Below are 12285 nucleotides of genomic sequence, written 5' to 3'. Positions count from 1 at the left end.
GGACCTAACGGTTTTGGGCCCAAGCCTGGACAAAGAAGTAAGAGCTCGTCGTGACAGGCCGGGGGCTTTTGAGGTAACAAGGGGAACACGGTCGCAGGCAGTGGACGGTTCGTATCGGCAGGGCGAGAATTGAGTGTGTCTGCGGCTGCAGAGGGCCAGAAAGAAGGAGAGAGTGCTGCGTCCTGACACACTGCTGGTGCTGGTGCTGCTCGCTTGGCTGGAGAGTGGGCTCCTGGCGTGTGCCTTGCATTTCGGGGATTATCCCAAAGGGCCAGAAGCGCCGCCGCAAGGAGTCGTCACCAGGACCGGGGCCAGAGGCTTCGGCTTCAAGGGGAAGGATGGCGAAGGTACCTAGCATAGGTAGTGGCATATTGTTGTTATTGTGACTGCTCGGCTCTTGGTCGGTGATTCCCAAGTGAGTCGATGATTGATTCAGACGCCGGAGGGCAAGGCTGGAGCTCTGAAGCCTCGTTGGTCCACGTCAAGGCGACACAATCTGGTACAAGAGATTTGCAGCGTGACGGAACGAGCATTGACAGCCAACGAGGGCGAGGCCACAGGCGCGCGGCGGGGGCGCTCTGAACCAGAATTTTGCTGTGACCTGCCCTCTAGTAAAGTACCTAGCCAGGGGAAGAGAGAGAAAGAAGAAAGACCCCTGCACTGGTCTGTTTGAGATTAGGGGCCGTCGCTGCTCGAAACCGGAGCCAGTGGTCGGATCGACGGCCGGGGTGTGTGCGTTTGACTTGGCAGACCAATGGCGAGGGGGCATCTGCCCTGTTCCTGCAGTGGTTGAGGGGAGTGGATCCGTCCCGCCATGCGCTGTCTCCTCTGATGCCCGCTACCCTAGCGTCGAGGGCCCCAAGGGCCCCTAACGGTCCCTCAGCGTGCCCCTAGCATCCCCTGAAGGCTCTTTCCTGTTCCCTGCGGGCACTTTCCTCTTGCTTGAGGGCTCTTTCCCTTTCCCTGGAGGCTCCTGACGTCCCCTGTAGAACCCACTTGGGGCCTCGTGCAAGTTCGATCTCCAGCATCGACGAGCCGACATTAGCATGACCCAACACCAAGCATCCTCCATCACCCATCATCCAGCACCACATCGACACAGGCGGCGATGCACAACCCTGCCAGAATGACTGGCTCTAGCCACCCCGGTCCCTCTCTGGTCTGGAACAATGGACCACTCAACCCCATTCACGGTATTCAACGCCCTTCTTCAACGCACTAAACCTATTGTCGACGACTGCCCACATTGGGAACACACGCACATGACGGACCACCCCCCCCTGGCCTGCAGCTTCTTGTTCAACCCTCCAACAGTCAAAAGCCTCTGGCTTCGTCGTCTCGTCTTGTCTTCTTCTCCTCTTTCCTCTTGCTTCCATTCGTCGTCCACTTCTCGAACTCACCGCAGTCTACTATCCTTTTCGTCTCTTATTTTCTTCTTCTTCTTCGTCTTCGACAGCTTCCCTTTCGGATTCACTCTCCTTCGGAACCTCAAGACGCCCCTTTTTTTATTTTCGTTTGCAACGGACAACGAGCAGTCACGGTCATCGATCAAACCCACGGACATATCCGATCTGATCTGATCCCCCGGCCCCCCGCCCACCTATCCTGTATTCCATTCATAGACCTGCTACGGCCGTCCCATCTTCTGAGTCGCTCTCTGACTTTCTGGAACACGTTCCATTCGGTGTCCTGGCTCTCCACCACCCCCTTTGACCTCAAGTCTCGTCTCGTTTGGGCCCTTTGGTCTCCTTCCGTTTCGACAACACTCACTTCCACGCTTGTCACTCTTTATAGACCTGTGGTCTCGTTGCAACATCTCTTGTTCATACATTCTTTCCCTCTCTTCGTCGACGAGCTAGCCTCCGATCAAACCTTCACTGTATCCTTGTTGTTGTTGTTGTTGTACTCGTCGCAGGCTTCGATCCGGTCCTTCAGCTCAACCACCTCACCCTAACCTCCACCTCCACCTCACGACAACACCCGTCCGTCTTCTCGTACCACCGCAACAATGGCTCCCATCAGCAAGGTCCTCTCTTCCCTCCTTCTCCCCCTCTCCGCCATGGGGGGCCGCCATCCCGGGCATCCCCGTCGCCCCCCAGGAGGTCCCCGCCGGCGCCATCACCGGAGCCGCCGACTTCTTCGCCAAGGGCTTCTCCGCCATGCTCAACTCGGAGTCTACCGAGCGTGTCTCCAACAGCTACATCGTCGTCTACAACAACACCTTTGACGATGACACGATCAACTTCCGCCAGACCGAGGTCATGAACCACATCAAGCGCCGCAACATTGGCAAGCGTGGCCTGGACGGCCGCCAGCTGAGCACCGAGGTCCACGCCCTCGCCATGAACGGCTGGCGCGCCATGACCCTCGAGTCCGACGACGACATGATCCTTCAAATCATGAACGAGCCCGAGGTCGCCTGGGTCGAGGCCAACGCCCGCGTCAAGCTCTCCGCGTCGGTCGCCCAGATGAACGCGCCCCCCGGACTCAACCGCCTGTCCAACGCTCAAGCCGGCACCGGCAACTACGTCTTTGACACGACCGGCGGCGAGGGTGTCACCGTCTACGTCGTCGACACGGGTATCCGCACCGACCACTCGGAGTTCCAGGGCCGTGCCACCTTTGGCGTCAACACTGTCGACAATGTTGTAAGTTTATATCGTCTTGAGGGTCAGAGGAAAATGTACTGACGAATCTCAGGATAACGACCAGAACGGTCACGGCAGCCACGTCGCTGGTACCATTTGCGGCCAGACCTTCGGTGTCGCCAAGTCTGCCAATGTTGTCGCCGTCAAGGTCCTTGACGGCACTGGTGCCGGCTCCAACGCCGGTGTTCTCGACGGCCTGCAATTCAGTACGTTCCCTGCTTCTGCCCTCCCCCCTCCCCAGATTGCAAACATCAGGCGCTGACCAAACAGTCATCAACGATGTCCAGCAGAAGAACCTCCGCGGCAAGGCCGTCATGAACATGTCTCTCGGCGGCCCTCAGTCTGCGGCCGTCAACCGCGCCGTGCAGGCCCTCTTCGACGCCGGTGTCGTTCCCGTCGTGGCTGCTGGTAACGAGAACCAGGACGCTGCCAACACGTCGCCTGCCTCAGCGCCCAAGGCCATCACGGTCGGTGCCATTGACGCTTCCAACGACCAGAAGGCCTCTTTCTCCAACTTTGGCGCCGACGTCGACATCTTCGCCCCCGGCGTCGACGTCCTTTCTGTCGGCATCAGATCCAACACGGCCACCGACACCCTGTCCGGCACCTCCATGGCCTCGCCCCACGTCGCCGGCCTCGCCGCCTACCTGATCGCTCTCGAGAACATCAACACCCCCGAGGCCGTCGCCTCGCGTCTCACCGAGCTCGCCACCGCCTCGGGCGCTCAGGTCCTCCGAAACACCCCCGGCACCACCAACCTCATTGCCAACAACGGCCAGCTCTAGTGTCGCCGAGCCGGCTGCGCTGCTTTGAGGGAGGGGCTGCCCTGGCGGGACGAGTTGGGGTACGGGCCTTAGGCCGTTGTCTTGGCGTGGCCTTTTGAGTTTTGGTTTTCATCCATTTTAGAAAGCGCGGCGTATTGACAATATCACCATGACTAATCTAACAAGATGAATACTTTGCCCCAGAAGCATCACGTCGGACGCAAGACTTGACCAGAAAACCAAAAATTATATCTGCATTTTATCTTGACCTGTATCTAATTGACGAACCTATTTTTACTTTATGATCTTTCCTTCTCTACTCTCATCAATGGAGTCATCGTCACAGGTTCATGGAAAGAGGGATATGGACATGGCATGAGCGGGCGAGAAGAAACGATGAAGAAAAACCAACATGGTTGCTTTGCATAGCGAAAATAGACGAACATGACTGAATCGGCTATTCCACGCTGTTGTTCGCTCGGACTTTGATCTCGAAATGCGCGACCGGACATGCTATGCTGCATGCTGACTGACTCTTGCCTACAAACAAGCTGAACAGACCGGTGGTGCAAAAATTGCCTGACTTGCTGTTCCAACTTGACCACGAGAACGGGGCCACGCTCTTAACCATTATGCAAAGCTCCATTCCTAGCAAGAGGGCTTCTCCACCAGACAGACGGACAGACATCGGACTGACAAATGCACACACCAAGCCCATGTCTGTCCCCCGAGTCGCGGAACCCGCCTGCATTGCAAATCACTCTATTTCGAGCGCCTCCCCTCCTCCATCTTTATGATCGACGCATGGCCCCAGGGTGAAGAGAGAAAGGAGGGAACGGGGCAGAAAGGCCGAACAAGGGAAAAAAAAAAACACTCCGTAAACAAACAACCGATCACCACAGATCCACGTCTCAAATCCATCTCGTGCACAGTCATGCTTAAAACGCCTCTCTCCCGGGGCCTGCAGCAGCCCTTGTCATGATCGGCAGAAAGAGGAAGAATGGGTGAAGGGAGGTATCGTTATCGTTTCGCCCGCTGGCAATAACCCTTTTCTCCCACCCTCTCCCGGATGCAACGCCAAGGCCGAGACGTCTTGCGTCTCAGGCTCGGCGCCGCTTTGCGGACGGGGCCCGCCGCGTCTCGGCTGCTTGGGCATGACTTGTCAGCGGCATGACGTCGCTGGAACGAGGTCACGAGACGAGCGAGACTAGCCTAGGCCGCGTGAGGTGAGGGAAAGTGGTAGAGTGTAGTGACGACGAAGATATATTAGAGTTCTGGGCTTGCACGCGTCGATCGGCAATCTATCAAGTGAACCCCAAATTCCGACAACATGGTCAGTCCCCCTTCCCCCATTGTACGATACGGTATCATCCTGCATGCACCACGCGAGTCCATTGCACTGCTGGAGGAAGGCACTGCTCTGATTCAGTTAGTCAGCAAGGACTATAAAACGTAGCCCTGGGGGCACGTCGGCCGCAAACTAAGCCAGTTACAACAACTCTTATCCACCTTAATACCAACCTACACCCTTTTTGGTGACCACAGCAAAGCCAGGAAGCCCCGTCAGGATGGACTGGCCCCCATCGTTGGTTGGGATGGTGCCGTTCCCTTTGACTACCTGGCTTTTTTTAAGAGGTTCACTGCCCAAGTGAACCTCATGGAGATCATGCAGATATCTCCAGACACTATCAAGCATCTCCGCAGGTACGCTACCAGGAAAGGAGCCACATCCAAGACACATGCCATGTCAGGCTCGCTGGAGACCGAGGGACCACCCCCAGGATTCCAGAGACCAACAGGTCCAGATGTGACACCCAGACTGCACACGGCCACCAGACCCTATCGAGTGGACTGCATAGTCACGGCTAAGGTTGGAGGCAAGATGATCAGATTCCCCATGCCACCCAACTCGACGCAAGCCGACCAGGGTTCCGAGGTCAACATGATCTCCCCAGCTATCATCAACTTCTACCAGATTCCCAAGTATAGTCTCTCATTAGTGGGACTTGGAGGGCTGCATATCACTACATCAGATGGGAATGTGACCCCCATGCGGGAATTCGTTGTCCTCAAGGCTACAGTGGATGGCCTACAGAGGGACATCTGGGCCATCGTCAGACCTGCTGTGGTCACCAAAAAGGGTGTAGGTTGGTATTAAGGTGGATAAGAGTTGTTGTAACTGGCTTAGTTTGCGGCCGACGTGCCCCCAGGGCTACGTTTTATAGTCCTTGCTGACTAACTGAATCAGAGCAGTGCCTTCCTCCAACTGCACTTCATCAGAGATATGTTTGCAAGCCGGAGCAAAAGGGCGGATTTCCATCGAGGTAGATATCCGCCCGCCCCGTACTCGCCCTGAAGAGGACGAGGTCTTTGCCGGTGGGGTTTACTATCAGCACTTCTTCGGCGCAACCACAGTCATGGCCACCCGGAGGTGGGACTGGATTGTAATTTGACATCCGTGCTACGGCCGCGGCCTTGTTCTTGTTTCTCTTCACCATCACGTTCCGTCTCGCTCTCGCGAGATCGAGTACCCAGTCACTGTCACGGCGGGGTGTACTGAGACAAAAAGGGAGGCTTGGTCAGGGTCTTCCGCGACATCGCGGGGTCGAGAACAAGCCACCACGCAGTGCTGTGGCGGGGGTGGTATTAAATACGTAAGTCAGGCAGTCCAGTCCAGTTCGTCTCTGCCTTTCCGGGGTAGGTGTATGGCATGAGTTCATCGCAGCAAAAAAAAGGGGGCAGCAAACCGTCAACGCCGTCATATGTACCATGTCGAAGAGCAGAAGCGCAAAATGTTTTTTTCCCTGCCACGTTACAGCTCGGGATGCTCGATCGAAGGCACTGCCGAGGGAACGGCCTCGCCAGCGGTCGGCCAGCTGTACGTCTCGTTTTGTGAGGAGCCGAAGAGTCCAGACCAGAGACCATCGAAGCGTGCGCCGAAGAACCACGCCGTGCCAATCTGTGAAATTGTTAATCGAGAGTGCTAGACAAGCGAAAGAGCATTTGTTGACATACCATGAGACCAGAGACGAAGAGGAGCGTCAGCAGCGTGATGCCGAGAAGAACGGCTGCCTCGCCAGGGTCCATGCTGGGATCCTTGGCGTCCTTCTTCTTCTGCTCCACGGTGAGCTTTTCAGGGTCTTGCCTCGGGTACAGAGTGTCGATGAACTGCTCAATCTGGCAAATCTGTTAGCAGGGAGATCCTGGCTGGGTAGGGCAGAAGACACATACCTTGGCGCACTGCACACTGATGGGGACGTAGTTGGGGTCGCGCGGGTCGTTCTTCTTGTGTATCCTCCGGACGTAACGCTTGAAGATGTCGCACACAACAAACAGGTTCTGCGTCGACTCGATCATGAGCTGGCAAGCATCACCCTTGGAGATCTTGAGGTGGCTGTCGAAGAGGCGGGGGTTGCGGAAGACAAGCTCGAGACTGGCAATGGCCATGCTCTGGGGAATGGCGACAAAGTTGAAGCAGCTCTGGTCGCGCATGCCGGCCATGTAGAACAGGCAGTCCTCGGCGTGCTTGAGCGCATTGAGGACCATTTCGGAGCTGCACTGCATCGCCTTTTCGCGGTTCTCGGGCTTGAAAAGATCCTCCCACGTGTCGACGTGCTTGCTCCAGATCTCCTTGGGCCAGAAGCTGCGGTTGTCCTCAAAGTCTTCGTGGACATCGCGGATGATGTTGGTCTTCTGCAGGAACTGACCCATCGACTCGGTCAGCTCCTCCCTCTCCTCGAGGCGGGGGTTGGCAAGGTTGCCTCGGACGAAGAGCTTGGTGAGGCCCCTCGCCAACCCAGACCGGCAACGTAGTGGCAGTACAGCTCGTGCTCGGTGACCTTCTCGGCACCGAAGGGGGCGTTGATGTAGTCGGCCATACCGTTGCCCATTTTGATGGTGATGTCCTTGATGACATCGTAGTAGACGGGCTTCAGCTTCTTCAGCTCGGTGATCACGACATCGAAGTGGACCAGGAGCTCGCGGTCCTTTTCGTTGGGGCCGCTCTCGGTGAATGTCCAGCCATCCGTCTCCATGCACTCGTCAAATTTCCTCAGAAGTGGCACCTTCTTCTCGACAGAGAGCGTCATGTCATCCTCAATGGTGTCGAGACCGCGGAGGCAGAGGTAGAACAGGCAGACGGGAACGAGAAGCTCCGGGTTGAGCTCCTGGATGACGGACGAAAAGCTACGGCTCGTCAAGTCGAGCAGCTCGAAGCACTTTCGCAGTTCGGGGCTCTCCTTCTCGGGCGTTCGCCTGTGAACGGGATCGTGCCACATCTTCCTGTGGAAATAGTCAGAACGAGTCGAGCACGTGGGCACAGAGAGGGCGGAGGGGCGCCGTACCATTGAATGATGGACCGCAATTGGTTTGGGTGGAAAGCGTAGTAGAGGGCACCCATGATGACGGATATGCCAGCGACAGCGGCAACGAGTGCGGGGAAGAGAAGTCGGCGTGAAAGAACGCGTCGAGATTGGGGACGCTGTGTGGGAAGGGAAAGAGAAGAAAGTAGAGTATTCTTCTGGGAGACGCGACTCGGATGGGGTATCAAAATTCGTTCCAAGTGCGGTGTCGTGAAGGGGAGGAAGAGAACGTTTATATGTTGGCCGCAATCAAGTGGTCAACATTCGCTCTTGTAATCGCCGAGAGTGGTGAGGGAGGTTGCGGCGGCGGCGGCGGAGGAGGAGGTGGTGGTGTTGGAAGGGGGGAGGAGATGTGAGGAGGTGGCAGGTGAGGAGAACACCCAAGATGGATGGATGGAAGAATTCAGCACCATTTGGGGCTTGGGGAGATTGAGGAGAAGGGGGCCGAAGATTCTCCACTTGGCTTTCTTCACTTTGCTCCAGGCACCCCCCTATCGGCCTTGGGGGGTGCTCGTGGGTAGTGGGTAGAGCAAGTTGCCCTGACCGAAATGACGGGACCTTTGGACCAGAAAGGGTACGATGACTGGCTGGTGTCAAATTGAATCTGGAGAAAGGTATGTGCCTGAGTAGTCAGCATGTTATGACAACGCCCTGTGAGGCCACACTCTGATGCTGAGAGGGGCGTGAATCTCCTAAGCGAGCCAATTGGCCACTACCTATGATTGCTTGGCCCAGCTCCAGAGCACTGCACACTGGACCACGCTACACTTGGTGCTTGCCAGGAGGCTTTGCCAGTGACAGGTGCCAGCCACACACAAACCGCGTGCGACTTTACACCGACCGCCCGAGAGCCCAGCCAGTGTGAGCGGTGCCGAGTCGGCGTTCCGTGGGCGCCTTGGAATGGTTCAGTATTGATCAAGAGACAGTGCCGACGCGGTGCCGATGGATGAGACCGGTCTTGAAGGACATGGCCGACGGCGCCACCGGAGGGCAGCCCGAATGTATTACAACCCGTCTTTCAAGCTGATCGCGCCTTGGTTTGTAGGCTTGAACCCATTGCATTTCTGACATCGGCTTGTCTCTCTCTGTGTTCATGGCTCCACCAGACGGGTACAGGCTTGCGTGGTTCATGTCGCGGCCATCGAAACATGCTGCCTGCTCCAGGCAGCATCGCATACTATGCATTTCGATACCACATGCTAGTCTTTGTGAGTATACTGTCCGCCTGCCGGATGTGATTCATATTTCGTCAACGAATGCCTCAACTATTCATCCTCAACTCACCCATTGCTTCTCTCCATGCCAGTGGCCGCCAGAACAGTCTTGGGCGCAGAAGCCCGTACAACCTGTCTAGCTTTGGCAGAGTCTCCTTCACCAGGCCACTAGAGCAACTCGTTACTCTCGACCATGGTCATCTGAGGCTGTTTGGCAAGCTTCATTACTGTACATTGACAGTGGTCCAAGCGACTGCGCTGATGACCTCACCCCAATAAGACCGTCGACAGGCGGATACTGGTCAGCCAACCCCTCGAAGTACCGTGTCGGTAATGCTGCACCTGAGCGGTTCCAATCTGGTCGGCGCACACGGGCCCAGGAGGTATGACTCGGCTGTACCCCAAACGGCCGCAGTGGTGGATGGTTTCGAAATGGCGGCTCATTCCCCAAAGGTTACGCTCGACCCCGCAAGCTCACCGCCGCGTGGCCGTTGAGACGGATTGCCAAAAATGCGACACTGGGAAAGCCAGACAGGGCAGGCGAAGATAGTTCAATGGAGACGGCTCTCCCGATCAATTGGGTTCCTCCCAATACATTTGGCGTGTCTCAACGACGAGAGGCAACATTGTAATGGCGGTACCTCGAGCTCTGATCAACATGTAGGAGCTCTACAAGTACATGGTCATGGTGTTGATGGGGGGCTCCAAGCGAGAGGGGATGTGGGAGCTTGTTTGGGATGGAAACAAAGGACGTAAGTTGGAGCTTCTCCAGCTTGCATACCCTCGTCCCATTTGCCGCGCAAATGTCGTTGTCAATGCGAGACGAGACGAGGCGATTAAGCTTCAGATGGAGCAGTAATTAGTGAAGGTTGTGCGACCATCGCTCCCCGGTCTTCCGTTCAAGGTTCAACACGCTTTGCCTGACATTGGTCTGAGCCCAGTGCTTCGTCGCAGTCGCAGTCACAGTTGGCCCCCTCCCCTTGCCTCGTTCCTGCCACGAGACACTACTTCTTAACTCTATCCCTTCCTTCCTGATCGCTTTCATTTTTCTTCTGCTTCCCTCGATTGCGGCTCGTCTTCTCATTCTGAACAACAACAGACATCGCATCTCCAGCGTTTCCAGTCCTCAATTGCATCTAGCCTGCGGATCCTGTGCCTCTCCCGTGCCTGTGATCGACAACAGCATCCACTGTGGAACATCGTCGTTTTACTCACTCAGCTCAGCATACCTCAGCGGTCACCATGTCAGTTACGAACGGTGCCAACAGCGGCTCTTCGGGCCCCAATCGCTTCCTCATCTGGGGCGGCGAAGGCTGGGTAGCCGGTCACCTCAAGAGTCTTCTTGAGGCCGCTGGCAAGGAGGTTCACACAACCACTGTTCGCATGGAGAACCGCGAGGGCGTCCTCGCCGAGCTCGACAGGGTCAGGCCAACCCACGTGCTCAACGCTGCAGGTTGCACAGGCCGGCCCAATGTCGACTGGTGCGAGGACAACAAGGAGGCGACGATGCGATCCAATGCCATCGGCACCCTCAACCTTGCCGACGCCTGTTTCCTCAAGGGCATCCACTGTACCGTCTTTGCGACTGGCTGCATCTACCAGTATGATGACGCTCACCCTATTGGCGGGCCCGGCTACCTCGAGACGGATGCCGCCAATTTCAAGGGCAGCTTTTACTCAGACACCAAGGGCCATGTCGAGGAGGTGAGCGTTTCCGGCTGTCGAGCCCAACTCGGCCAAAAGCTAACTCGGGCCAGATCATGAAACACTACACCAACTGCCTCATCCTGCGTCTGCGCATGCCCGTCAGCGACGACTTGCACTCGCGCAACTTTGTCACCAAGATCAGCAAGTATGATCGGGTCGTGGACATTCCCAACAGCAACACGATCCTCCACGATCTCTTGCCGGCCTCGATCCTCATGGCGGAGCACAGGGACACGGGCGTTTTCAACTTTACCAACCCAGGCGCCATCTCCCACAACGAGGTGCTCAGCCTGTTCAAGGAGATTGTGCGGCCCGACTTCACCTGGAAGAACTTCTCGCTCGAGGAACAGGCCAAGGTCATCAAGGCCGGGCGCAGTAACTGCAAGCTCGACACGACCAAGCTCGTCAGCAAGCTGAAGGAGTACGGGTACGAGGTGCCCGAGGTGCACGACGCGTATCGGAACTGTTTCCAGCGGATGAAGGCTGCTGGTGTTAATTGAGATGTCGAGCATAATGCGAAATGCGTAAGGAGGGTCCAAGCATGTCGTTGGCAGGCGTTCAGGGTCGTAAAGTGAGTGAGATTCTGAGGTACTGTGTGCAGACGCATGCTTCCAAGGCGCATCCACAGCTTGATGTGGAGGGGAGTTGCAGAGGCAGACCTTTCGTAGGCGCGAGGATTGAAATGCTATGAAAATCGATGTACTGGTGTCGATGCCTCAATATTCTGCCGGAGCGTCCGAGAGAACGAGCCGCCAAGTGACCGACCCTGGGCAAATGTCATGGTGTGGTGGAAGCAATGGAAAAAGAAGTAGCAACGTCATAAGCCCCTCCAAGCCGCGGTACACGTAATGCGCTTTCCGAGCGGCCCCCGAAAATGGACAAGGTTGTCTGGCGGACCGTTGTGACAACAGTGGCCAGACGCTGAGTTTTGCCTGTGGTGATCCAAGGCGGAGCCGCCACTGCCAGTGCCAGTGCCAGTGCCAGTGCCAGCGCCACTGGTTGAGTTGGCGACTCATTTCTTGGGCTGACCGACGACGTAATTTGGCGGGGCTTCGCAAAAACGCTGCCCCCCAAGCACAAGCACCTGGGAGCGGGAGGTACGTACCACTTGCCCGCCATCAACCAGGTGAGGGAACCAACCTACCTAACCTTCAGGCACCGGATTTCCATATGCTTTTCCAACTTGGCCATCTGACCGTTACAAAACAACGACCGCTACTAAGATCTTCTTCTCCTACTCTTCCTATATCGCCAGATCGCCTTTGCTACGAATAGCAACCCACCTCTGCCCTCTTCAGTGAGAATCCGACCCCCGATACCCCCCTCCGAATAATCTCTCCTACCCACCGCCATCATGGTTGCGGACACCGCATACTACGACACTCTGGGTGTTCAACCCACGGCTTCCGAGCTCGAGATCAAGAAGGCCTACCGCAAGCTGGCCATCGTCCACCACCCAGGTGCGTTCCCCCCCCCCCCCCCCCCCCGGCTGAAGACAAGGGCTGGGAAGGGGAGGCGGTTGAGACGGAACCGTCTATTTTCCTTATAGCTCTTAGATAACCCCCAGCACCACCCCCCTCCCCACATCAAT

General features: G+C 56.6%; 4 protein-coding genes across 4 annotated transcripts in view; 3 read left to right on the top strand and 1 right to left on the bottom strand.

Annotated features, from left to right (window-relative positions):
• Positions 1–2008: 2008 nt before the first annotated feature.
• Positions 2009–3433, top strand: VDAG_06012 (oryzin; the record flags this gene model as incomplete). Its single annotated transcript, XM_009659026.1, has 4 exons — positions 2009–2026; positions 2100–2648; positions 2701–2854; positions 2919–3433. The coding sequence occupies 4 exons, from the start codon at positions 2009–2011 to the stop codon at positions 3431–3433; spliced, it is 1236 nt and encodes a 411-aa protein (XP_009657321.1).
• Positions 3434–6224: 2791 nt separating this feature from the next.
• On the bottom strand, positions 6225–7811 carry VDAG_06011 (squalene synthetase; the record flags this gene model as incomplete). The annotated part of the gene is made up of 5 exons (XM_009659025.1): positions 6225–6371; positions 6428–6589; positions 6644–7147; positions 7222–7693; positions 7756–7811. 5 exons carry the CDS (start codon positions 7809–7811, stop codon positions 6225–6227), a joined length of 1341 nt encoding a protein of 446 aa, XP_009657320.1.
• Positions 7812–10229: 2418 nt separating this feature from the next.
• VDAG_06010 (NRS/ER protein) lies at positions 10230–11194 on the top strand (the record flags this gene model as incomplete). Its single annotated transcript, XM_009659024.1, has 2 exons — positions 10230–10691; positions 10745–11194. The coding sequence occupies 2 exons, from the start codon at positions 10230–10232 to the stop codon at positions 11192–11194; spliced, it is 912 nt and encodes a 303-aa protein (XP_009657319.1).
• Positions 11195–12048: 854 nt separating this feature from the next.
• The window catches only part of VDAG_06009 (CAJ1 protein), a gene marked incomplete at both ends in the record, with an annotated part of 1880 nt that continues 1643 nt past the window's right edge, over positions 12049–12285 (top strand). Inside the window, one exon of the mRNA XM_009659023.1 lies at positions 12049–12154. Coding sequence (XP_009657318.1) covers positions 12049–12154 — 106 coding nt within the window. The remainder of the gene's footprint in view (positions 12155–12285) is intronic.

Source organism: Verticillium dahliae, genomic scaffold (assembly GCF_000150675.1).
Source record: "Verticillium dahliae VdLs.17 supercont1.13 genomic scaffold, whole genome shotgun sequence".
NCBI lineage: Eukaryota > Fungi > Ascomycota > Sordariomycetes > Glomerellales > Plectosphaerellaceae > Verticillium > Verticillium dahliae.
This window is presented reverse-complemented; position numbering and strand designations above follow the sequence as displayed.